Genomic DNA, 26,284 nt, shown 5'->3' on the forward strand with positions numbered 1-26,284 from the left:
CTTGCTGGTGATCTGATCAGGTGTGTTGTATCAGGGAGAGGCGGAAAAAATGCAGGAAGCACGCCAAGACCGGAGTTTGACACCTACAGTATGACTTAGTGGAAGGAAACAAGACCAAGTTTCTATCAAGACTTTGAGAAGTTGAGACAAGGCCAGGACCACAATTTTGAGGCAGGTGTTGAAAGCAAATCAAGACCACAACTTTGAATAGTTGAGATTAGTTGTAGTCCAAGACTTTTGGGAGTTAAGACCAATACCTTGAGGTGTTCAGACCAAATCAAGACCAATAATTTTATTGGAAACGAAGTAAGGACTTTTTTGTTCTTATCAAGTCATTTGAATTCATTAACTTTATTTTTCTGCGCGTGAAGGTGGTGACTTGGTGGAAGCTGAGAAGACAGGCATCAAGATTGTGGACTCTCCATACATCCTGTCCTTTAAAAACACAGTCAAATACTTCAAACCGGGACTACCCTTTGACTTTACTGTAAGTTTGTCATCATGTTAATCGGTTGAGTACCTTCAGATTTACACAGACAATGTGCTCCTGTATGTCCTCAGATCCAAGTGAGCCACCATGATGGTTCTCCAGCTCGTAACGTCCCAGTGAAGGTGAACCTCCTGCAAGATCCTGTGATGATCAGCTTTGGTGCAGCCAGATTCACAGCCAACATGCCCAAAATACTCATGCACGCCCTCGTGGTAAGAAAAACACCATAAGCATGACATGACCAAGGCTTTAAATTGTTAAGGCCAAGCAAGACCAAGAGTTTGAGGACTGACATTAGGTCAAATCCAAGACTTTGAGGAAGTTGAAACTAAGGCTAGACCAGGTCTGTGAGGAGTTGATATCAACACTTTGAGGTGCTATGATTTAAGTTGTCATCTCTCACCTACTCACATTTTGAGACAAGTGATCTCAGACTGAGATTTTACAAAGACTGAATTTTGCTTGGTCACTATTTAAAACAGTAAGACTACATACTTGAGGAATTTTTTCTGCACAATGCAAATGTTTCCCATCATGCTCTTGGTAGAGATGCCTGTTTCCGGTTTTGTTAGAGCACATCTATTGGTTGTTGGTTGTGTCACGTCACCACAAAGACTGCAAGACTATGTGATTATATCAAACTCTTTTGATGTTGTCATAAGCCTAGAAAAAGAATGATCTAAAACTTCTTAGATTACCATTTTACATGATTGGCATGACGGGAGTACGCTGTGACTCCAGTAAAACTCTAAAACTTCCTTCTGACTTTCAAGTTGATATCAGGTCAAGTCTTTGAGGAAGTTGAGACAGAGACCAAGACTTCAGTGAGTCAAGATCAAAACTCTAGGAAGTTGAAACCAAAACCAAGACTTTGAAGAAGTTGAATCCAGGCCTATGCTGAGACAGAATTAAGACCAAGATTTTGAGAAAGTTAAAGTCAAGAACAACCCGTGACCAAGACTTTGAAAAGTTCTTGTGTTTGTGCCTTCAGGCCGAGACTCAACAGGTTGGCCTCAGACCAGAACAACAGGCCAAAAACAGCATGTTCCTGTTCCCGTACCTCAGTTTATCCACACAGAGTCCCAACTACCTCTACATCTCCACCAGTACCAACACAGCGTCTCCGGGCGACACACTGGCTTTCAAACTCACCATTGACACCACGGACCAGAACATCAGACAACACATCAAATACATCACCTACCTGGTCAGGACTGGTCCAAAATGAAATAAAAAAAATTCTCAGTAACATTATTTTTGTAAAATTATGATTTTAGTCTCGTAATATTCAACATTTGTCTTCTTAATATTACAACTTCATTTCTGTGATATTAATTGGCAATTAATTAGTTAGAATTTTTTTCTTATCATATTAAATATTTTTTTTCATGTAATATTTCAAGTCTTTTCACGTAATACAAATTTAATTCTCCGAAAATTCTCAGAAAGTTTTTTTTCACATTTCTGTAAGTTAGGGCTTTTTTTTCTTGAAATACATAAACTTTATTACTGCAAAATGATGAGTTTTCTCCAACTATTATAACTTTATCCTTGAAATATTGTAGCTTTTTATTTAAACAACTTTATTTTCGCATAATGCAACTTTATTTTCAAAATATTCCTTTTATTCAAGTAAGAGAACTTTTTTCTTGTATTATTACGACCATTTTCATGGAATATTATGACTTTGTTCAATGCCTTTTTTGCAGATTATGAAATAAATCTCATAATATTTATTTTATTTTTTTGTTGAAGTTGTACTTTTCAATTTTTTTAACTTTTTCGCGTAATATGCCTTTTTCTCACCGTCTTCCAGTCATATTCTTGAAATCCAACTTTTTCCCTGTAATATTACAACCTGATTTTTTGAATAACGTGTGTTATTATTGTGTTAAGACTTCCCACCCTTTTTATTTTCGTAATATCATTCAAGTTTTATTCAAGTAACATTACTTTTTTCTCCTATAAACTTGAAACATGACGGGTTTTGCCAATGCCTTTTTGTGTGGCATTATTACAACAAATGTTCGCCTAATATTACAACTTTAGTCTGGTTTCTTGACAAATTTATTTAAGTCAAGTCGTTTTTTGTAGGTATCCTGCCTTTTATCCTCCCCACCTATTTTTTTCAAATTAAAGTCTTTTTTTTCCCCTTTCTGTGTGGTGTTCGGCCAGGTGGTGAACAAAGGACAGCTGGTAGAAGCTCGGCGAATGGACGTGAGTGGTCAGCTTGTGACTAGCGTGGGCCTGACGGTGACTAGCGACTTGATGCCCTCCTTCCGTTTGGTGGCCTTCTACAGCGTACCCTCGCACGAGGTGGTGGCCGACTCCATCTGGGTGGAAGTGACCCCTTCCTGCGTTGGAGATGTAAGTCAGCTAATTTCTTGTAATACTTTAATGTAGGGCTGTCAAAATCAAAGCGTAAACTCAAGATTTTTTTTTTTTTAATGTTTAGACGATTCAATATTTTAACTTAGTTAACTCAGTTTTATTCACTTTAAAAATTAATTTTCGTTTCTTGCAAAGCCAAATTCAAATACTGTACCATGTTAGCTGTATATCTTTAGCACATCATCGCAGAACAAAATACCTTGCTTAAGTTCCCACTGGGCCACGCAAACAAACACTGCTGGAGTGTGGTGCTTTCAATTAAATGTCCTGTTGAAGTTTTGAGAATCATTTCGAAGAATAATTCCTGTAAAGATGACGTCCGTTAAGCTCGTATGCAAGGATCAAAGAAAGCTTTCAGAAAAAAGTCTTTGATTTAAAATACACTTCATATTTGGTGATTTTACATTAATTACAAGATATTATTCAAGTAAATACTTGTTTAAAATTCACAAAAAATTGTTGTAGAAAAAATGTGATTAATGGCAATTAATGACAGAATTTTTAGCGATTAATTCGTTAAAGAAAATGTAATCGCTTGACAGCACTACTTTAATGTACTTTTCCTGGGGGGGGAAAAAAGCTTTTTTTTCATTAAAGTCAAACTTAATCCTCAAAAATTATCCTGTTTTTAATCGTAATATTGGAAGTTTAGTGCAGTAATATTGTCATTTCTATTCAGACAATAAATGTACAACCGGAAATGAATTAACTTCCGTTCCGTGTACTATTGTTATTGTATTCTGATACTATTCTGCCATTTCATTCTGTATATATGTGCATTATGTGTGTGCGTCTCAGCTGAGCGTGGGCCCGGCCAACGGCGTGCAGCGAGACTACACGCCGGGCAAGAACTTGCACCTCCGAGTCCGAGGCGACCCCGGGGCCACCGTCAGCCTCGTGGCCGTGGACAACTCCGTCTTTCTGCTCAAGAAGGACAGACTCACCCAGAGCAAGGTCAGACACACATGTTTGAATTCATGGATTGAAGTGTGGGAAGATTAGCGCTCCTCTAGGTCAGAGTCATCCCTAAAAGTTGATCCAACCTTTGATACAATCCAAAAGGCATCATCAGTCCATTGCTGAAATGGCAACTTTAGAAGGATTGTTTTTGTATTTAGTTTGTAGTTTTTAGAGCTTGGCAACGATTAAATTTTTTTGTGTATTTGTGATTAATCACAATTAATCGCTTCATTATACACAAAATCCCCAATATTCTGAAATAGTGTATAGCACACTTTGATTTTAAATGTATTGCCATATAAATGAACGCAAATGAGTTAGTCAGCTGTCCAACTGTGTGTAAAATTCCACCATTATTCTTGTAACAATATTGTTCAAGTGGTCTTCTGACATTTCAAATTTGTTCCTCTCCAATGTCCCCTTTTTACTTGTGCAACAAAGTTTTCTAACAAAATTATTCTCTTTGTATTATAACTTATGGTAGTCAAAAAAAGTTTGTTCGTAGAGGTTGACTTTTTTCTTGTAAATATTTCAACATCCCATAAATTGAGATTTATTTATTTTTTTCTGTTGTAGTCGTTCAACTTCAACTTGAAATATTAAACTTTTTTTTCCTCATAAAATGATTATTTCCAGTCACCCCCATTTAATTTCTCACAGACTTATATCCAGAATTAGTTTAGCGTGAAAGTGGTTTTCCTTCCAGATGTGGGAGACGGTGGCGCAAGGGGATCTGGGCTGCACCCACGGAGCAGGCTTCAACGCCAAGAAGCTCTTTCATGATGCCGGCCTACTCTATGCATCTAGCACTGGATTCAGAACCGACACCAGGAAAGGTTAGTGTTAAAAATAAACATAATCATCATCATGACAACAGTAATGAGAAGAAAAATTGTATTGTCTCTTTTCAGCGTTACATTGTCCAGTCAGCAACAGAAGGAGGCGCTCTGCTGAACTCTTGCAGAGGAAAGCTCAGCTGGGTGAGTTATTTGTATTTATTCAGGACACTCAAGGATGCTGTACAGAGTAAAATACAAAGTAAAAACACAAATAGGGGTAAATATATAAATATATATATATATATATATATATATATATATATATATATATATATATATATATATATATATATATATGAGAGGTTTCAGAAAAGCGCGTTATTAATGGGATTAATCCACAACCCGTAACGGCGTCAATTTTTTTTAACCAGCAATTAAGACTCATCTTGGCCTAATAAACAACGTAGTCGCTGACGCTGGAAAACTCCCACACCTTACCAGATCTTGCGAGACCGGAAAAAAACATTAAGCATGCTAAATTTAGGACAAGTCTGCATGGGCTTCCTGAGCGAGTTTTCGCCGGTTTATAGACTTAAAGCATCAAGGGCGAGTGGTAAAAATGACGCAAATTCAATTCTGAACGACAAGTTTTTTAAATAAAAAAGAGTTACCGAATGGTGTCATTGATAAGAGCAAAGTCATTTGTGTGTATTGCCATCGTGCACTGAACTACAATCGCAGCATGTCCAGTTTAAAATACCATTTGATGGCCAAGCACACCGCTGATGCCAATTCTCCAGCCCCTTGTCAAACCCAGGCATCCATGGATAATTTGTGACAGAAACCGATGGATGGATCAACTAAAAAGAGACTATATTGAATATATATATATATATATATATATATATATATATATATATATATAGTTCTTTTTATCATAACACTGTTACTCTAGTTTCGTAAATTATGACTTCCATACGACTTTTTGGAATATTTTTTTTCTAAAATTAGATCTTTTTTTCCGTCTGCTCCATTATTGGTTTAATATTCTAATATTAATCCGGTTGTATGATTTTTTTTTGCAATATTACAAATGTATTCTGTTAATATTCCAAATCATTAGTGATGAATTTTTCTTTGAGTAAAATTGAAAAATTTTCTGGTCCCAATATTTGGACTTTATTCGGGTAATATTACGACATTCAATTAGTTAATCTCTTTTTCTCATAAATTACAATTTTATTCTCTTAGGCAACTTTTGAAGTTTTAAGCTTTCTTGATGAATTACGTCTTTATTCTCATAATATTTTATTGCTCATAATATTAACCTATTGTCATAAAACTATGACTTTCTTCTCAGGATATTACATCCTATTCTCTTAATATCTGGACTTTTATTCTTGCAAACACCAACACTGATTTCTGTTAATATTACAACTTTATAGATTAAAGAATGCAACTTTTCTTTATTAGCGGTATTTTGACTTTTTTTCCTGTAATATTGCCCAACATTATTAAGAATATTTTTTGTGTCTCAGAGAGTCACTACAAGGAGAAGCTGGCACATCGTTGTTGCACTGATGGTCTTCGGGCTGTGCGCATGCCATACTCGTGCACGCGGCGCTCCCTCTACATCACCGAGGGCTGGGAGTGCGTCCGGGCGTTCCGCCACTGCTGCGCTACCTACAGAAATGAAGCACTGGACACAGAGATGCCCACCACCCCACGACCCCCCACCGCGCCACCCACCACCACACCCCAACCCGTCCCCACCCGGATTCACCTTGGTAGAGAAATGTTTAGTAAGTCTTATTCTCCACGCATATGTTCTTCATGTTGTCCGTCACAGTAGTGGGCAGGAGGACATTTGTTTACCGTTATTTCTTAAAGCTTTGGGAGACCTTCTTTCTAAGAGTTCTAACCTATAGAAATAAAAGGTGATTACTTAAAATCATTACATACTTCGGACTTACATCTTACTTACTATCTTAGTCTTAGTACGTACTGTACTTACCCCAGTGGCGGGTTGTGCATTTCACACCTGGGAAGTCCTACTTTGTCAGAGAATAAATACCCCTCACAACACCATCATTCCCCTCCATGAGCCGTCACATTATCGTGGTGGAGGGGTTTGAGTGTCCTAATGATCCTAGAAGCTACTCTAAGTTGTCTGGGGCTTCATGCGCCTGGCAGGGCCACCCATGGCAAACAGGTCCTAGGTGAGGGAAAGATCAAGTATGACTCAAAAGACCTCTATGATGAATACAATTATTGGGCTACGTTTTCCCTTGCTGGACGCAGGCCTCTCTGGAGCCAGGCCTGGAGGTGGGGCTCGAAAGCACCAGTCTGGCTGCCCGAGCTCAGCCTGAAAGGACAGCATATACAGTGAATATATATATATATATACGGGTAGAGAGAGAGAGAGTGAAATTCATGTTATAACAAAAAAAACAAATTATTATTAAAACTTATTATTTTTTTATTCCCCAGCCATTATTTCTGTATTTATTCAATTACTTCTTTTTGTATTTATTTAATTACTTCGACTTTTACCTGCTGGTACACCGTCCGGTGTGCCCTGTGAAATGAAAGGTGGCATTCTTCATTTATTTATTTATTCATTCATAACTGACAGCCTCGCGCTCCGCTAGTGCCCGGGCGGAAGTTGTTCCTCTTCGGCTTAACTGCCACGCACGCCGGCCGGCCTCCTCCGGAGCTCTTGCACGGTCCCGAACGATCATGCCCGGGGGAACGTGCTCTTCTTCGCCCACACTCTTCTTCAGCGCACGCCGGCCGTCTAACCGCTCCAGCGCCCCGTCGTGCCGCTCGGCGAAACTACAATTCCCCCGAATATTTTTTAGACCCGCGAAGCACTGAACCCGCGAAAGGTGAACCGCGAAGTAGCGGGGGTTCACTGTATGTATATATGTATATATATATATATATATATATATATATATATATATATATATATATATATATACCTACGTTGCCTCTTGCCTCCCTTCTTCCTGCCATCCTTTCTTCTCCCTTCTCCTTCCTTTCTTCCTACCTTAATACTCCCTCCCTATCTCCCTACCTTCTCTCCTTCCTTTATTATTCCTTCCTCCCACTCACATCATTCCATCCGCCCTCCCTGCCTTCCTTCCTAGCATACTTACTTTGTTGCTTTCTTCTTACCTCCCTCCCGCCTTTCCATCATTCTATGTCCCTCCAATCCCAACCTTCCCTTTCATCTTTCCTTCCTCCTTGCCTTCTTTTGATCTGCCCTCATCCTACCTTCCTTCCTTCCTACCCTCCTTCCTTGCTTATTTCTTTCTTACTTACAACTTACTGACTTCTTGCTTACATACTTATTCTTCCAGATTGGGGAGGACGAAGGACTGACATTGTCGCCTACAGCAACACCCACAAGACCTTGGACGGTCCCAGGGTTTACTCCAGAGGATCTCCCACAATAGCAAAGGAGGAAGTGCGGCCAGAACCCGAGGTCCTTGGCGAATATGTAGAATGGGACGGCTATGAGGAGGAAGAAGAAGACGAGTACCTGGAGGAGAGGGACGTGTATCTGCGCTTTCGGTTCTTCGAGTCGTGGCTGTGGACTGAGGTCAGGCTACCCGATGAGGCCGGCAGAGACGGGTGAGGGAAAAAGCAAAACACACAAGCAAATGTTGACAGAAGCACCAATACAAGTGACATAATAAATGCAAGCAAATGTCGACAAAAGTACCAGAGAATGTGAAAGCAACAATTAGAAGTAGTTGTAGACGAAGGTATTAAATCATGGCCTTCCCTTGAAAAAAACACAACAATAAACACACAAGAAAATGTAGACAAAAGTATCTGGACAAATGCAAGGCCAAAGGTTAAATACAAACACATGTAGACAAACTATTCAGACAATTGAAGGTGTTTCATAGATTTTTCCAACATATTAATTAAAAAAAAAGACAAAAAAAATGTCATATTGCGGAAAGAAGCGTTGCATATTAGATATGAATAGACTCGGAGGCTCTGTATATATCCACGGGCACTCCAAGGCGTGTGATTGTTTCCCGGCCGCGAGATTGACCAATGAGAGCACGAGTGGAATTATCCAGTGATCTGATTGGCTGTGGATTATCCCAGCATCTTCCTTTGTTGTATCTCGCCAGTTTTGTCCACATTAATAAATGAACGGCACTTTTGACCAACATTCTGTTTGGAAACTCATAACTTTTTCAAATGTGCCGTTCAGTTAGTCAGACTCGAGCCGGATAAGCGTATAGTAAACAGCTGTGTTCAAAAACTGTGAGCAGAGCGCACTCAGGCATCACAAGCATGGCTGGCTCAGCAAGACAAGGAAATGTTAAATGGTTGTTAAAGTTTGTCTTAAAATAGCTTATGTTAACTAGAATCCCGCTTTGCATTTTATCCAAAGGTCTTGGTTAGTATTATTGTTCCAAGCGAACAACTGTGCACTTTGACACCGGAAGTAATCAAGGGTTCACTTCCACTTTGCAAAATAACGTCAACGATGACCTTTGGCAAAAATGCATTGCAGGATTCTAGTTAAGCTCAGCACATTTTAGATAAAAATAAAAATGTTAACATCTTTTTTAGCCAACGTTCCGTCGTAATCGACGGGGGGACGATTACGACAGAACATTGGCTTGGAGATTGCCTCTAACAAACTGCAGCTTGGTATTTTGTCATTTCGCATTTTAAAGTTAAATTTGTCGTGTAACAAGTATTTAGAAGGTGTGGATCCACGTTGGGGAGGTCATAGCAATGTAATAAAGGCGTAAACCCCCCCCCCCCCCAAATAAACATTTAGAATAAAAAGGTAAAATAAAATAAAAAATATTTCAAAAATGTCAACCTCTGCTTCACAGCTTTTGACTTTTCTGAAGGATGTTCCGGTCTCAATTAACTGCAAACAAGGGATTACTTTATCTAAATAAGGGAAGGCAAGGAAATGTACACACAATTATTGGGACAAGTGAAGGCAAAAAATAATGTTGGCAAAAGTATCTGGACAAGCGAACGGCCAAAACGATCTTCAAGAAAATGTTGACAAAAGTATCTGGACAAGTGAAAGCAAATTTGCAAAAGTGATGCGCAACCGTGACATCAAAGGCTCACCTGTGTTGAAGACCTTTGACATCAAGTACTTCTTTAAAAGGTCATTTGTATTTGCCCTCAAATGTTTCTTGGGTCTTTGGAACGATGCGTTCATGTGTTGATTGGTGCCAGGCTGGCGTCCACGGAGCTGAGCCAGCCTTTGCCCGACAGCATCACAGAGTGGGGCGTCCTCGCCGTCAGCTCCTCACCCAACACTGGTAAAACCTTTCCCACAACAGTCCCCTTCAGTACCTTGGCATGTGTCGTTATTTGATGGATTTTTTGGTATTTTTATCAATATTTTGAAAGGCACTTGCATTATTTCATGCTGTTTTATTTTGTGAAATCTGTATTCACTTAATAGTAATTTCCTCTTTAGAGTGTCTGTATTTATTTTCATGGAATTTTCATTAATTAATGAAGTATTTTTTTGATTGAAATTATTGAATGGTTGTTTATGTCATGAAATATTACCTTTATTTAATAACATTTCAAATTACTTGAAAGAATTGGAAATTATTTAATGGTACTATTAATGAACTTTTTAAAAACATTTTATTCACATCTCTAATGATACTAATTACTTTTTATTTGTCGAGCGCTTCTAAAAGGTTCTCATTGACGGTCCATAAGTTAAAAGCAAAGTGAAAAAAATTACACAAAAAAAAAGCAAGTAAAACACGTGAATTTTATTGTAAAATATTTTAGTTATTTCAGAAAAATTAAATGATTTTCATAGGGCATTTTTAATTACCTGCGTGGGTCTACTCCAGTTTCCTCTCATATTCCAAAAACATGCACGTCAGGTTGATTGAACACTCTAAATTGCCCCTAGGTATGAGTGTGAACGTGGATGGTTGTTCGTCTTTGTGTGCCCTGCGATTGGCTGGCAACCGTTTTTTGTTGAATGAATTTGTCAGGTTTCTGTGTGGCTGAGCCATACAACGTCAAGGCGTGGAAGCGCTTCTTCGTGGACTTGAAGCTTCCGTACTCGGTGGCCAGGAACGAGCAGGTGGAGATTAAAGCCATCATCCACAACTACGGTGACGACGACCTGCACGTAAGTCACTCAAAACTCGTGCGAATAGAAGAAGACGCCTTTTGAATAGCTGCCGACTGTAACGACTGATGTGAACACACCTTGCCCCCACCAGGTCCGCGTGGTGCTGATGAAGACAGAAAACATGTGCAGTATGGCCTTCCGTGACCGGCACACCCAGGAAGTCACACTGCCGGCAGGCACGTCGAAGGCGGTGCCCTACACCATCATGCCCCTGGCGGTGGGGAGGCTCCCCATCGAGGTGATGGTAGTGGCCCGAGACTTGATGGGCGGAGACCGCGTACAGAAACTCCTGCGGGTGGTGGTGAGTGGCCCTCCATTGCGGTGGCTGTAAATCGTTTTTTATATGAGCAAAATGTCCACATTTTCCTACAATTCTACATGTACCGTACACACAAGCTGTCACAATACACACAACACACAAGTTTTTCAAAATGGATTGTAATCACACCTACCTTTTTGCAAACTCTTCCTAATAAGCAGAAACAGTTGAGAAAGCAGAGATCTTCCGAGTGCTTGTGGCAAAGAACACTCGTCGACACTGGCTTAAAATTCCCTCTCTTTTTCAGAACGAAATTGGTCCGTTTAACGTGCCCTGTTTTATTTTATTTTCTGGTGGGGTAACTCAGATGCTTCCCAAAATGCGAACAATGCATCGCCACACACCGCTGAGGCATTTCGCTGAAAAACGCAACAACGATGTCAATTGAGCAGCTCACCAGACAATAAGCGATGCATTTCAGTGGCGACTAGCAGCTTGTGGTTCTTTGTGTGAGGTAATTCATAAAAAATACTGGTGCTTGCTGAACAAAAGCATTTTCGTTTTTAGGCCGTTGGACAAACTATGAATCTTGCAAGTTTGCGTAAAAAAATTAATAATTAATAAATAACTTAAGTATTCTTAAAATAGATTTATTACTCAAAATACAGTGGGTCAAGTTTACCTCAACACATTAGTGCATCTGACTCCTCCGGCGTCTTCTGCCCCCGAGGCAGGCCCGCGACCATCGTGCGGGTGACCACGGAGGGAGCCTTCGCTACGACTCTCATTCAAGTGAATGACAGCATAAAGCCATTCACAATTATTCATATCAAAACGTTTCCCTGATAGCTAGAAAATATCTGCTTACAATTTTCCATTTAATAAAAGCTTTTGACAAATTCAGAAACATTTGATGTTTCTTCTTCCAAAAAAAGTATGTATTCTTCCACGCATCAACAATTCAATGAATTACACACGACCTCAGTTCAGTGCATTGTATTCCGTCTCTCTTGTGATACAATGGGACTAATGGTTCTCAATTTGCACCCGAACAGATGGATGGCGTACAAAAGACGAAAGTTTGGAGCGCTGTCTTGAACCCAGCAGCTGAAGGAGGTGTGGACCTTGGCTTCAGTCTCAATTAATATTATTATTCAATCCATCAATTATCTTTTTTTTAAAATCCATCCCCCAAATCCAATTTACATAGCAGCATGAAATTTGGTGGGCATTTCTGAATGGACCCACAAAAAAGGCTGAATAATTCATGCCCATAAAGGTTCAGGAAGTTATCCATTTGGGTTCCAAGCGGTGATGTTAGTCATTTTGGCTATTTTTCACGCCCCTGTGATTTTTGGTAAAATGCATCCCCCTTAATCCAGTTTCATTTAGCAACATTGGGACAAAATGACTTGGATGATCGGTATCATCTTAACAATATACAATCCTAGCTATCAAAGTGTCACGATCCGTGCCTCGTCGTTGCAGCAGAGTGGGCGGGGTCGAGGGCGCGTTGCCCGGAGACGCGGCCACGAGCGGGGCGAGCTCACGAGACGCTCAGCTGTAACTCATCACGCCAGTGATTACTGACTATATAAGCCTCCGACACGCACCTCCGCGTGTCGGATTATTGCTGACCAACTTGCTCTCGCCTTGTGCCTTTGCTATAGTCTTTGCCAACCTTTGCTCCGTGTCTTGATCGTGCTTATTGTTACCTTGTTTATGTCTTCAGCTACGTTTCGGCTCGCTTTGTGTTTTTCGATGATTGGATTTAACCTTACCCTTTGGAGGAAGGACATTCTTGTTTTCGGTTTTCTTGCGTTGCAAGCTCCTTTTGTTAATCGTTTTTCTTTTCCTGGGGGAAGGTTGTTCCCCCAGTGTTTTTCGTTCACGTCGCCCGGCGTCTGTAAGTATAGCTCCACTATTGTCTCTGATAGCAACTCCCCTTGCCTATCGACTGTAAATTGTTTTTTGCCGGCCACAATAAATATTGTTCCTACCATATTTTCCCTTGTCTGCGCCTTAAGAATCCACCCACACCGCTTCCCAGCCCCGGCTGGGGAGCGATCCTCACAGAATAATCCGACCATGGATTCTGCAGACAAGGAGAAAATTTTTCATGCCTTGACCAGCCAAGGACGCTTAGTGGGCCAACAGGCGACCGAGCTCGCGACCCTGCGCGTCGCGGTCGGCCAACTGGTCCAGCAACTCATGAGCCTAGGGGTCCGACTGAGTACCCCAGTTCACCCTGCCTCGCCGGTTCCCAACCCGGTCGATCCCCCTTCCGGGGTTCCGCCCCCAGGTTACCCGGTTAAGGAGCCTAACCTGGCTCATCCCGACCGCTACGGCGGAGAGCCTGGCCTTTGCGGCCCATTTATTCATCATTGTATGCTGATTTTTGACCAGCAGCCCCTAACCTATGCGCTAGACAGCTCAAAAGTAGCTTTTATGATGAGCCTCCTGACTGGTCAAGCGAGTGCATGGGCCATGGCCGTGAGCAACGCGCACCCAGCAATCCGCTCCTCATTTCCTAACTTCCTCGCCGAGTTTCAAAGGGTGTTCCACCACCCGGTCCGCGGGAAGGAGGCCGGAGCCGAACTGTTGGACTGTATCCAGGGCTCACGATCTGTTGCGGATTATTCGATCACCTTCCGCATCCGAGCAGCCGAGAGTGGGTTCGACGACTGCGCCCTGAGGTCCGTGTTCCGGAGAGGCCTGAACTCGGCTCTAAAAGATGAGCTGGCAGCCCGTGACAACGCCGAGACGCTGGAGGAGCTGATCACCCTGGCGATTCGGCTGGACAACCGCCTGCGAGAGCGTCGCCGAGAGCGAGGGGTGGAGCAGCGCCGTGCCGAGCTACCGCTTTTCCGGGTACCAGAGCCTGCACCGGCTGACGAGCCCATGCAGATAGGGGCAACCCGCCAGGCGCCCCGGGAGCAGCTTCGAGAGCGGGAGTGGGAGCAGCGCCGTCCCGAACGTCCACGCATCCGGGATTCCGAGTGGTCAACCTCCGACGAGTCCAGGCAGCCGGGTCCGGGCCGCCCGGATCTTCGTGAGAGGGAGCGTCGGCGCAGCACGGGGGCGTGCTTCTACTGTGGCCTGCCAGGACACCGAGTAGCAGGGTGCCCGGAGAAGGCCGCTCGCCAGGGATCGTCTCCTCGCCCCCCAACTAACTGTGAGTCCGCGGACCGCTCCTCCGCGGCCAAAGAACCCCGACAAGAGCCGGCTGCCAGCGTGGCAGGGGATCCGGACAGTCCCGGTACCCCCTTGAGACTGGAGATGGCCGGGGAGATCATGGGACTCGGTGGTAGCATCAAGATTCGCGCACTCATTGACTCTGGCGCTGACGAATGCTTTATTGATGCGGGCTTAGTGTCCCGACTCGGCTGCGTGGTCACCGAGCTCGATAGATCCAAAAAAATCTATGACCTCGACGGGCGCGAGCTGGCCGATGTCCGGCGCTTAACCGAGCCTCTTACCTTAAAGTTGTCGGGTAACCATATCGAGAAGCGCTCCTTCTTCGTCATGCCGGCCAGGTCAGCCCCCGTCGTGCTAGGAATTCCGTGGCTAACCTCACACAACCCAGTCATCGACTGGGGGCGCCTTTCAATCCAAAATTGGAGCCCGTTTTGCTACGCGCATTGCCTACGGTCCGCCGAGGAGGGCGTGCAGGTTAGGGATCAGGTTCCCCGTCTCGGCTACGCCCGGTCCACCTGCTGCGCCCGGCCCGCCGCAGCCTCTCCGTCAGCGGCACAGACCATGCCGCCCCTTCGCCAGCTGCGGCAGACCACGCCGCCTCCTCGCCAGCTGCGGCAGACCACGCCGCCTCCTCGCCAGCTGCTGAGCCCCGTTCCGGGCTCCCCGCCAGCTGCTGAGCCCCGTCCCGGCTCCCCGCCAGCTGCTGAGCCCCGTCCCGGCTCCCCGCCAGCTGCTGAGCCCCGTCCCGGCTCCCCGCCAGCTGCTGAGCCCCGTCCCGGCTCCTCGCCAACTGCTGAGCCCCGTTCTGGCGCTTCAAGTTCCTGTTCCGGCGGTGCACGTCCTGCGTTCGTCCCAAGTTCACGTTCCGGCGGAGCACGTCGTGCGTTCGTCCCAAGTTCTCGTTCAGGCGGAGCACGCCCGGCGTCCGTCTCAAGGTCAAGTCCACGTTCAAGCGGAGCACTCCCTGCGTCCGTCCCAAGTTCACGTCTCGGCGGAGCACATCGTGCGTCCGCCTCAAGTCCACGTTCCCGTCTCGACGGGGTTCGACGATCAGCCGCCGCTCCACGTTCCAGTCCCGGCGGGGCTCGACGACCAGCCGCCGCTCCACGTTCCAGTCCCGGCGGGGCTCGACGACCAGCCACCGTTCCACGTTCCTGTCCCTGGTCTGGCCTCCCGGACATCCGCCAGACCGGTCTCGAACTCGGGTGGTGGTCCCACCTCCCAACCCCTTCCGCCCACCCTTGTTCTTGGACTGTGTATTTGTGTTGTTTGGGACGTCTGGAATCCGTCCGTTAAGGGGGGGGTACTGTCACGATCCGTGCCTCGTCGTTGCAGCAGAGTGGGCGGGGTCGAGGGCGCGTTGCCCGGAGACGCGGCCACGAGCGGGGCGAGCTCACGAGACGCTCAGCTGTAACTCATCACGCCAGTGATTACTGACTATATAAGCCTCCGACACGCACCTCCGCGTGTCGGATTATTGCTGACCAACTTGCTCTCGCCTTGTGCCTTTGCTATAGTCTTTGCCAACCTTTGCTCCGTGTCTTGATCGTGCTTATTGTTACCTTGTTTATGTCTTCAGCTACGTTTCGGCTCGCTTTGTGTTTTTCGATGATTGGATTTAACCTTACCCTTTGGAGGAAGGACATTCTTGTTTTCGGTTTTCTTGCGTTGCAAGCTCCTTTTGTTAATCGTTTTTCTTTTCCTGGGGGAAGGTTGTTCCCCCAGTGTTTTTCGTTCACGTCGCCCGGCGTCTGTAAGTATAGCTCCACTATTGTCTCTGATAGCAACTCCCCTTGCCTATCGACTGTAAATTGTTTTTTGCCGGCCACAATAAATATTGTTCCTACCATATTTTACCTTGTCTGCGCCTTAAGAATCCACCCACACCGCTTCCCAGCCCCGGCTGGGGAGCGATCCTCACACAAAGGTCACTTATGGGGTTCCTCAAGGACCCGTATTAGGTCTCATATTAATGGTATCTGCAATGTATCTAAAATACTCACATCTGTTTTATTTGCTCTTTGTACAAAACCTCGAACAGCATCTGAATACTGTTTGAAATGAATTGAATGCATTGAAAAACTTGTCTGATATCAATACATTTTTGTATTTTATGTGATACCAGTGAACTTTGCCTTTTGCCTTCTTGGTGTACAGGTAAGCAGACCGTTCAGGTGGGCAAGGTGGAACTGGAGGGTGTGGTGCCAAACTCAGCACCAGAAACATTCATCAACGTCCGAGGTCAGTCGCCAAATGGAATTATAGGTGCCGAGTTCTGCCAACGTAAAGGTCCATGACACAGTCCCTCGTTCCGCTAACCTCCCCCAGGGAACGTGTTGGCCGACAGCATCGACAACTCCTTCAGCGAGGATTCACTGGCGTCTCTGATACGCATGCCGGGCGGCTGTGTGGAGCAAAACCTGGCCTCCATCACACTGCCACTCATTGCCACCATCTACCTGGAGAAGACCAACGACTGGGAGGCCGTGGGGGTGGAGCGCAAGGCTGACGCGCTGAAATATATCAGGAGAGGTCAGGATTGATGAATGGATGGATGTTACACAATCATCATCTCTAAATCATGTCGCACCGTGGTGTATTTTTTTCTGTGACAGCCCATTTGTGATGTTTTCAGGCTATGAGAACCAGCTGGTGTACAAGAAGAGTGAAGGCTCTTACCCACCCTACAGGAGGGAGGGCGCAAGCACTTGGTACATAAAAGCCACGCAACCATTCATAAGAATCCTAATCATAATTCATAATCAGAAGAAGTGCATATTTGTCTGGTGCTTAGGATCACGGCGTACGTGGTGAAAGTGTTCTCTATGGCTCACTCGGTCATCGGCGTGGACACACAGCAGGTGTGCGATCCGCTCGGCTACCTAGTGCTCAACAAGCTCAAACTGCTCAGGGGACACTTTGTGGAGGACAACCCCGTCTACAGTACAACCATGACTGTAAGACACACATTAGGAAAATCAATACGCGTGTAAATAAGAGGTTTCCGTATAGGGTTTTAAGACAGGGTGTGTCATGTTGTTTGTGCACGTAGGGCGGCTTGCGGGGTGGTGACCCCGAGATCACGCTGACGGCATTTGTTGTCATCGCCCTGGCGGAGGCCAAGCAGGCGGGAATACAATGCAACCAGCCTAATCTAGAGGTGAGTCATTTCCGCCATTGATGGCATGACATTAGTGTGCCATAAGAAACCTCAGGAAATAATACAATTTCATTTAATTGGTTCCAAAATGATTTATTAACTATAAATTATGTATCTTGGTCACCGACATTATCTATGCCAGTCACATATAGTGATAGGCAGAACTATTAAATGTTCTTCCACTGGATTGCAGATGGTCCAATTAACCTGTGTTGCCATTCATCCAAGAGAATAATTGCTTTGTGGTTAGCTGAGTTAGTCGATTTGTGAGAAAATTACATACTATTTCACTATATGTACATTTTGTGACTTTCTATGGTGGAGTACAATAACAACTGAAACATTTAATATAGTTTACAAAGGTTTACAGGTGAAATTAAGTTCATTTGTGGTGAAGGCTATAGTCCATTTTAAATTCATCCTGAAAATTCATCTCAGTGTTGCTCATCTAGTTCAAAGGTTAATCTGAGCTGCTGTATGCCCATACAGCAGGCTATCATTCGCACAACTGAGTTCCTGAGGAACGCACTGACTACATCGGGTCGGAGGCCGTACACGGTAGCCATTGCCTGCTATGCGCTCGCCTTAACGGGAATAGGCTCAGCCGCCGACGACCTCACCAGACAGCTCCTCGCAGCATCCCCTGATGGTACTTTGTTTATTTATAAATAGAAGCTGTTGGAATGCTTTTCATGACCATAGTCTTAATGCAAATTCCCATTAACTCGTCTATGGCATTTCACTTTATTTGATAGCATTAAGCTAGCAGAGTGCTAGTTCCCAAACCTGGACAACAAAAAAATGTGTTGCTTGCATCAGGAAAGATGCCAAATAAATGGGACAAGCCCAAAGTCACAACAGTTCATTTTGAAATGAGTTAACGGTTGTGCTTGTGCTTTTTATGGTGAGTGGGACAAGCAAGGTGAAATGACAATAAAAAATGTTGTTTTCATACAGTGTTTAGGCCCAGGGTTATTACTTCAATTTAGGATTTCTAGCCAAGATTAGGTTTAACGTTGCAAATAGGGTTTCAAGACAGTTAAATGGTTCAAGTTAGGGAGTGTAGCTACTGTTAGGGTTTCAAGTGGATCTGAAGGTTTTAAATCGGGGCTTCTAGTTAGGATTATGGTTTCAAAGTGGAGTTCCAAACCTATATTAGGGTTTTAAAGTAGGGCCTCAAGACGGAAGTAGGGGTTCAAACTAGCGTTAGGTTTTGAAATTAAGGTTTCAAGTCAGGCTTTGGGTTTCAAACAAGGGTCGGGCTTTTACATTAGGATTGGTTGTCAGGATTAGGGTTTGAAAGTAGGGTTTCAACGCTGCATTGGGGTTTCATACAGCAGTCTGCAAATTGGGTTTTAGATTTTACCAGCATTTTACCAACATTAGTGTTTCATGGGCTTTTCTAATGATGGGTAAGGTTTCAAATGATGGTTTGAAGCCGGGGTTTATTTGTTTATTTGGTTATTTATGGTTTGAGGACTAAAGTCACTTCTCAAACCAGATTTAGCATTTGAAATGACAGTTTCAAGTTCGGATTTGTAGGGAGAGTAAGGCTTTCAAAGTGAGGTTTATAGTGAGGTTTAAGACTTGAAATTGCAGTTTCTAGCCAGGGTTTGGGTTTAAATGTTGCTGAGTGGTGACAAAAAGAATTACTAAACTAATTTGAGCCCGCACCTCACCCACCCGTCATGCAGGCAGCCACTGGCCAGACGCACACAATCATCTGTTCTCGCTGGAAGCAACGGGTTATGCATTGCTGGCCCTGGTCCAGATGGGTCGCATGCAGGAGGCCGGGAAAGCTTTCCAGTGGATCAACAGCCAGCGCAGAATGGGCGGAGGCTATGGGTCCACTCAGGTATAGCTTACTTTTTAATTACAAAAGATATTAATCATCAATTTCATAAAGACTCCAAATTGTTCTTACTGTAAATGTAAATGCTTGTCTATTTGTACCCTGCAAAACTTTCTGCGTTGATTGTTAATGTTGTTGTCTATGTCGGTGTCAGTCCACCATGGTGGTGCTGCAAGCGCTGTCCGAGTACCTGATGAAGTCTCGGGTCGCTAGCAAGCTCTCCCTGGACGTGGATGTCAAGATCGCTGGCCGACGTGATATCCGATACCACTTCAACGCCAGGACCGCATACGCCGCCCACTCGTCCCGGGTGAGAAACACACACAGGACAAGACAGCACAGGAAGACATGTGGTCGCACCAAACTTCCTAACTTTGCCTCTAATGTTACTTTTAGTTAGCTTCAATATTAGCTTTGGAAGTTAGCTTCTCAAGTGACCTGTAATGTTCTAAAAATGGAGGACCAGCTTTCTTTTAAAGATAGCGTCCATTATTGCTTCCTACGTTACCGTTTTGTTAGATTCCGAAGTTGGCGTTCAACTTACCTCCAGAGCTCTGGGCACTTGGCCCTTTTTTTGCCTGTCAGTCCCTCGCCCTACGGCCGCGATCTGGCCAACTTTCCGACCTCGACCCTCAGACCTTATTTTTAAAAATTGTCGAAAGATTTAAAAAAAAAAAAATGCTTGATGTGGGCAGAGGCTACACTATGACGTTCGATTTGTGCCTCAATTACAAGCACCTAAGAGGAAATTTGGAGGACAAAAATGTGATTTACTACAAGATGATTTGAATGGTATTTTTCTCTTGATAGTTTTATTTAGTTTGTTTCTCTTTAATCAATTTAATTTTTTTAAATTTATCTATTGAGGAGAAGCAATACACACTTTCCCACCATAGTTGATTTGACGTCTTATTTAAGGTTAAATATTGTATTTGAAAATAAAATTTTCTAAATTCAACGCTTTTCCTCTGTCTTTTTCCTCTGGGTCCTTATTTTGAAGAGTAACACAACCTTCGGATGTCAGAATCGGACTTGGTCTTTTCACGTTACCTCCACTCTTAGCGTTCAGGGTGTCTAACGTTTCGCTTGTTGTCACAACCTTCTAACGTATTCAACAGTCATCTTCCAATGTCAGATTTAGTCAGCTTTCAGAGTTAGCTCAGATTTTCTCAGAAGTTAGCTTTCGACTAATGCTTTCAATGTAAGATTGTGACGTTAGCACTACCACTAACATTAGAGAAGTAGGAACTTTCGTTTCAGTCTTAGCTTTCACTGTTATTTAACCAGCATGCTTTCTCTGCTTCGGTTTTCTTCTGTGCAGCTTCCAGCTAATCTAGACCTGACCGTGGAGGCCACCGGCAGTGGGGAGGGGATACTGGAGGTAAGACAGGCGCTAAGATGGGTGCCATCAAAGCATCAATTAACTTGTGTGTTGTGACTCCAGGTGGTGACATATTACAACCAGCTGCATGAGGTGGACGAAAAGACACCGTGCCAACACTTTGAGCTTAGTGTTGGCATTGAGGAATCCAGCGGTGAGTCGTCTGGCTAAAGCACATTCCCGAAGGCAGTCTAATAATTCACAGCTCAGCTCAATCTTAATTATTTTTACTTGTATATTTGTTTGTTTGTTTGTTTTTCCAAAACCAAAATGTAACCAAGATCGAAAATGCAGTATGTGCCAAGTCATTTCAATACGTCTATAATCAACAGGCAACCTTTTTGTCTTCTTACAAACTAGGTAGGTTATATTCTATTGTTGGGTGTTGCCGTTTATGGCTAGTGTCAAATGGGTCATTTTGTGTTACTTTTGGTGCTGAGATTTCCGAGTTCAAAAATGTAACACTCAGTGCGGTCTCCGGTTAGCACATGTGCTTTTTCTGTTTTCGATGTTAATCACCGGTGTATCTAAAAAAAATATTTTGTTTTTTAATAAACGTGATTTGGCTGACTATTGCTGGCATAATCCACAGTAGACTTTATGATATGTTACCGTTCCACAACAGGACATTGTGTGTGACGTTCCATCAAACGTACACGGTAGCCAATGTGTGCTAACTACTGCTCGCTTTCAGACACAACTGTCTCTATGTGAGACATTAAATCGGGCATCAGCCGCAACGCGTTTCTTTTTTAGGTGCTCGCTGCGCAGCAATGGGAGGGAGTTTTACACCGTATAAGTAATTGTGCGCATGCAGTTTGTTTATAGCAGAGACGAGAGCGGCTCCGGTAAACATGACGTTGCAAATCAAATCTTTTACTTTTTTATATCAATGCATATTTTAAGTTCATATCGTTATTGAATCGCTTTTCAATGAATCTTCACATCCCTACTAACAAAGCTAGGAGGTTTGTGAGGATTAATCTTTCTGACCAAAATCTACTCAACTGCATCCATTTGCATAATTCTTTAAACACAAAAAAATAGTTAAATAATACCATGCTGTGTTATCTGTTATACTAGCTTCATGCTTCTCAAGTGATAAACTTGTACTCGTCCACTGTTAGCATGCTTAGCTAGCTAAGCTAACAGTTCTCAATCTGAAGTTTGGTTCATTAGTGATGTCACGGTCGACTGGTTAGCACGTACGCCTCAGAGTGCCAAGGTCAAGGGTTCGTATCCAGCTCTTTCCTGTGTGGAGTTTACATGTTCTCCCTGTACCTGTGTGGGTTTTCTCTGGGTACTCCGGTTTCCTTCCACATTCCAAAAACATTCATGGTGAATTAATTGAACACACTAAATTGTCCCTAGGTATGAGTGTGAGCGCGGATGTGCTCTTGAGGAGAAGCTTGGATGATGGATGGATGGTTCATTAGCTAACTACCTGTATTATCTGTAAAGTAATGCAAAGTTGTTACTAGCGCAAAATGCTATAGTCGTGCTACTAACGTGAGGCCAAGTGACCATTCCTGGCACTAGCACGTTTACCTAGTTAAGCTAATAAGACACATCGACAAATCGTGAGCTTTAGCTTTTGTGGCTGGACACAGCCAATTAGCACCCCTTAAAACTCAACAAAGGAAAGCAAAATTGTATTTACCTCAAAATGTGCGTAATATACAGATTTGACAAGTGGACTATGATCAAATCACTGACTTTCATTATCCTGCTCATGTGACATGTTGCTTGGCAGAAATAGTGGTCAGCCTAAACAGTGATTTTTTTTCTTTAACCACTACAGAAAAGCCTACCGCCGACGTGGAGAAGACCTACCTGATGACCATCAAAGTCAGGTGAGAGCGCCGCCGGAAGGTGCCAGCAACTTCAAGGTCCTCTCCTCAAATAATCCCTGTGGGCTAAATGAATCGCTGACTCAGTAAATGCCACGACATGTGCTAATGTATTGGCGTGGCACAGGGCGTTAGGATCCAGTGATGTTAGGATGGTGGTGCTGGACCTCAGCCTGCCCACGGGCTTCACTCCCGTAACGTCGGACCTGGAGTTGGTACATATTTTATTTTATATTTTGGATTTTCTTGAACCCTCTGGGCTCCATGCAATTTTTGTCCCTGAGGGTTATGACAAATATTCTAATTGGTGTTGATAATAGTAATGCTAAAGTGCGTGTGTGTGTGTGGGGGGGGTGCGTTTGTGTGCGTGTGCACGTGTGGATGGTGCTGCGTGTGTGTGCGTGTACAGCTGTCCAATTCGGTGGACCGCTACATCAACAACTTCAAGATGGTGGACCATCTCAGCGACAGGGGATCCTTCATCATCCACCTGTTCAAGGTAGTCGCCACAACTGGAACCGGGCCCTCGGATCCGGTTCTCCAGGGTCTCTTGAGGTCCTGGCTCAGCTGGTGTAAGAACTATATTAATAAAGATGTATTGTATTGCTCTTCTTCTCGGCTCAGGTGTCCCACATGGAACCTGAAATCCTAATCTTCAGACTCCAGCAGAATTTCAAAGTTGGCCTCCTGCAGCCCTCCTCCGTCACCGTGTACGAATACTACAATCCTGGTACGGCTCATATACTACACACTGAATTTATACTTATAGATACTCCACTTAATAGGTATACCTGCAGTGGTTCTGGAACTGCGGTTTTAATTATTAATTATTACAAAAACTTATTCCTTAGTATAGAATGTATATAAGAACAAATTCCTATTTTTGCGAACAAAAAGTGCATTTTTCCAAATTATTATCAATTTGCTTGGAGAAAAAAAGGCACCTTTTTTAAAGTAAAAGGAATAATACGAGAATAAAGTTGCATTAAAAAAATGAATTCATTATTGTTCCTAAGCATGATCGAGTGTGAATGTTTGTTCATCTGATTGGCTGGCAACCAGTTCAGTTGACTGCATACCAGCTGTGATAGACTCCCGCATGTCCACAATCCTTGTCAAGATACGCGCTTCGGATAATGGATGGATCAATGGAATTCATTTTTTGAAACATTACTTACTTCCCTTATTAAACTTTTAATATATATATATATATATATATATATATATATATATATATATATATATATATATATATATATATATATATATATATATATATATATATATATATATATATAATATTTATATATTGTAAGTATATTATTAAATTTAGCTTATTCTTGTTTTGTCCCCACTAAATACATTAGTTGTTCTTTTCATGTACTTTTATCTTGAGAAAAAAATAAAACTTTGTTTCTTGCATCAACAACTTTTTTTCCTCTAAAAAATATGAAATTGTGATTGTGAGAATTCTTTTTTCTTCTCAAAAATAGCCATCAGCATGCATGCTTGTTATGTTATAATGGTGTTAAAGCTCATCTATGAATTTGCCACGTGTGACAACATCAATTTAAAGTCAGTTGAGGAACATAATCTGTGGATGGTTCTGGTAGAACACGCTCCCAGCATGCTTTGCGGCACTTAGCAGTGTAAATGCATTTAAAATGCATGTTTTGTGTCAGTTATATTTCTTCAGTCTTTATTTTATTGTTTTATTATTTGCGAGTATGCTATACAATTTGGTGATGTGTAATAATTAGATTTTTGTTGTCACGTGACATGATGACGTGGTGACAAAAGACCTGCATTCACCCTTATTGTGTGAATATAAGTAAATGTAGGCTTATTCTAATGTTTGCAATCATTTATGTACAAATTTCCTTCGCTACCTCTTGGGCGCCACCATATAGATACAACCCAGTCTAATAATGTGGAGAGCTGTTAATCAGGTGTTTTGTAGCAAATTATTAACCCTCTGCTGTTAGCCTGTCGTCATGCACAGGCGCTGTTTTTTTAGGGTTTTTTTTTTTGAGGAAACGGGGCATGGAGTGTTAAATGCAAGGATGGAAACGCTTTAAAAGGACGAAGACAGAGGGCAGTTATTTTTATGAATAAGTACAAAAGTGTAAGCTCGGAAGGGTGGAATGGACCGATAACTATAGCTAAGTGTCCGTCTTTGGTAATACTAATATCTTTTGGTCGTTAGACAATCGCTGCAGTAAGACCTACACGCCCCCCCAGAACCAGGGAGATCTGACGCATATCTGCAAGGAAAACATCTGCCGCTGCACGCAGGGTAAACACAGACAAACAACCAAACCAAAAAAAAAAAATGGAGACTTTAACCCTAACCATTCTGTTTGACTCGCCTCCACAGGTGACTGCTGCATCGCCAAAGCAGACAGCGAGAGCTTCGGTGCCAAGGAGAGAGAAGCCTTTGCCTGCAAGTCTCTGCACCACGGTACTTTTTAGACCCTCATAATATTAAAGACACTTTCACGCTCCTGTGTTTTTCCCTCCTTGTTCACCCAGGTGAACATAGAAGGCAACCTTAAAATCACAATACCAACCCTTACGCTGTAATCTTCTATCCATTCCTCATATCTGACCCTAACTCGGGCCACATCTCAGTCTCTAAATGTCTCTTGCGGAGTTGTAATGAAGTCAGAATTACCCACCCCAGCCCAAACCCTCATAACCCAACGCGAAACCTAAACCAGTGCCTCTCAATTATTTTCTGTTACGCCCCCTAGAAAACAATTTGCGCCCCCCCTCCCCCACTAGCCACTCTCTGCTGAGACTATGAATAATAGCATTTTCATTACAAAACAAACCTACACCATTGTTAATACTCGCTGTGCACAACGGGCATGGAGTGCACCACTGCCAACTACTGGAGTGGATGTGCAATTACACTTTATTGTAGCACAGCAGAAAAAAAAAGCATGTCCCCCAGGGTCACACACGTAAACCAGCTCCCCAGCCCAAAACCTCTTTCCCATAATACTAAAGCCCTCCAATCCAACCTCAACATTAACCCCCTCCTCCTAAACACCTTCACCCGTAAGCATAACTCTCTGGTTCAACTCTAACCGCACACTCGCAACCTTAAACCTCATGACCGGACCTTACCACTAACCTTGACATCCAAATCCTTAAATCTAAATCCACAAACCAAACCTTGGGTCCCCAAAACCTAAACCCTATGACCTCCAGCTGCCTGACTACCCTAACCAGAGGCCCCAAACTATAACTCTTATCTCTGACCCCAATATCTAACCCCCACACAGCTCTAACCATTTAACCAACCCTAATAAACCTTGCTAGTGACGAGCTGTTTTTTCTTCTTTTTTGTTCAGTTTTCCAGGTAAAGGTGGTAAGCATCCAACAGAGTTATTACGACAAGTATGAGATGGAGATCACACGAGTCATCAAACTGGGTAAGTACTTCCTTTTTGGTATGCGGAAGTGGGTGCTTAGGGGGAACTCCACTTAGCAGGTGTGAAACGGTCCGAACAGGCGTGGAGGCAGGTGTGAAAGCCGGTCAGAAAAGGATGTTTGTGTCCCACGGGGGCTGCAGAGAGGGACTGGACTTGAAGGTGGGCTCCCAATACCTTCTCATCGGCCCCAAGGAGGACCAGTGGGATGTGGACACGGACAACAACAGGTAATTTAGAGCCACTCAAGTTCATGCCGACTCTGTGATGTTCGTGTTTCACACACAAGACATTATCACAGTTTCATATTTAAATTTATCACGACAGTTAATTCAGATACAGAATCACAAACTATGGGTAA

The 26,284-nt window shown here is 43.3% G+C and overlaps 1 protein-coding gene across 1 annotated transcript in view; it reads left to right on the forward strand.

Annotated features, from left to right (window-relative positions):
* Positions 1–26,284, forward strand: part of LOC148331814 (complement C3-like) — a 41,929-nt gene that overhangs the window by 14,325 nt on the left and 1,320 nt on the right. The window contains exons 14-44 of the mRNA XM_088301725.1: positions 372–487; positions 562–702; positions 1,482–1,697; positions 2,666–2,857; positions 3,680–3,835; positions 4,548–4,677; positions 4,753–4,821; positions 6,159–6,422; positions 7,986–8,259; positions 9,856–9,941; positions 10,644–10,783; positions 10,878–11,087; positions 12,101–12,161; positions 16,401–16,484; positions 16,572–16,775; positions 16,879–16,954; positions 17,038–17,200; positions 17,296–17,403; positions 17,893–18,052; positions 19,098–19,258; positions 19,410–19,565; positions 20,577–20,636; positions 20,700–20,790; positions 22,438–22,489; positions 22,614–22,701; positions 22,896–22,985; positions 23,111–23,216; positions 24,693–24,782; positions 24,864–24,947; positions 25,846–25,926; positions 26,006–26,153. Coding sequence (XP_088157851.1) covers positions 372–487; positions 562–702; positions 1,482–1,697; positions 2,666–2,857; positions 3,680–3,835; positions 4,548–4,677; positions 4,753–4,821; positions 6,159–6,422; positions 7,986–8,259; positions 9,856–9,941; positions 10,644–10,783; positions 10,878–11,087; positions 12,101–12,161; positions 16,401–16,484; positions 16,572–16,775; positions 16,879–16,954; positions 17,038–17,200; positions 17,296–17,403; positions 17,893–18,052; positions 19,098–19,258; positions 19,410–19,565; positions 20,577–20,636; positions 20,700–20,790; positions 22,438–22,489; positions 22,614–22,701; positions 22,896–22,985; positions 23,111–23,216; positions 24,693–24,782; positions 24,864–24,947; positions 25,846–25,926; positions 26,006–26,153 — 4,057 coding nt within the window. The remainder of the gene's footprint in view (positions 1–371; positions 488–561; positions 703–1,481; positions 1,698–2,665; positions 2,858–3,679; positions 3,836–4,547; positions 4,678–4,752; positions 4,822–6,158; positions 6,423–7,985; positions 8,260–9,855; positions 9,942–10,643; positions 10,784–10,877; positions 11,088–12,100; positions 12,162–16,400; positions 16,485–16,571; positions 16,776–16,878; positions 16,955–17,037; positions 17,201–17,295; positions 17,404–17,892; positions 18,053–19,097; positions 19,259–19,409; positions 19,566–20,576; positions 20,637–20,699; positions 20,791–22,437; positions 22,490–22,613; positions 22,702–22,895; positions 22,986–23,110; positions 23,217–24,692; positions 24,783–24,863; positions 24,948–25,845; positions 25,927–26,005; positions 26,154–26,284) is intronic.

Source organism: Idiotropiscis lumnitzeri, chromosome 8 (assembly GCF_059441095.1).
Source record: "Idiotropiscis lumnitzeri isolate Australia: NSW breed Sydney's pygmy pipehorse chromosome 8, RoL_Ilum_1.0, whole genome shotgun sequence".
In the NCBI taxonomy this organism is placed as follows: Eukaryota; Metazoa; Chordata; class Actinopteri; order Syngnathiformes; family Syngnathidae; genus Idiotropiscis; species Idiotropiscis lumnitzeri.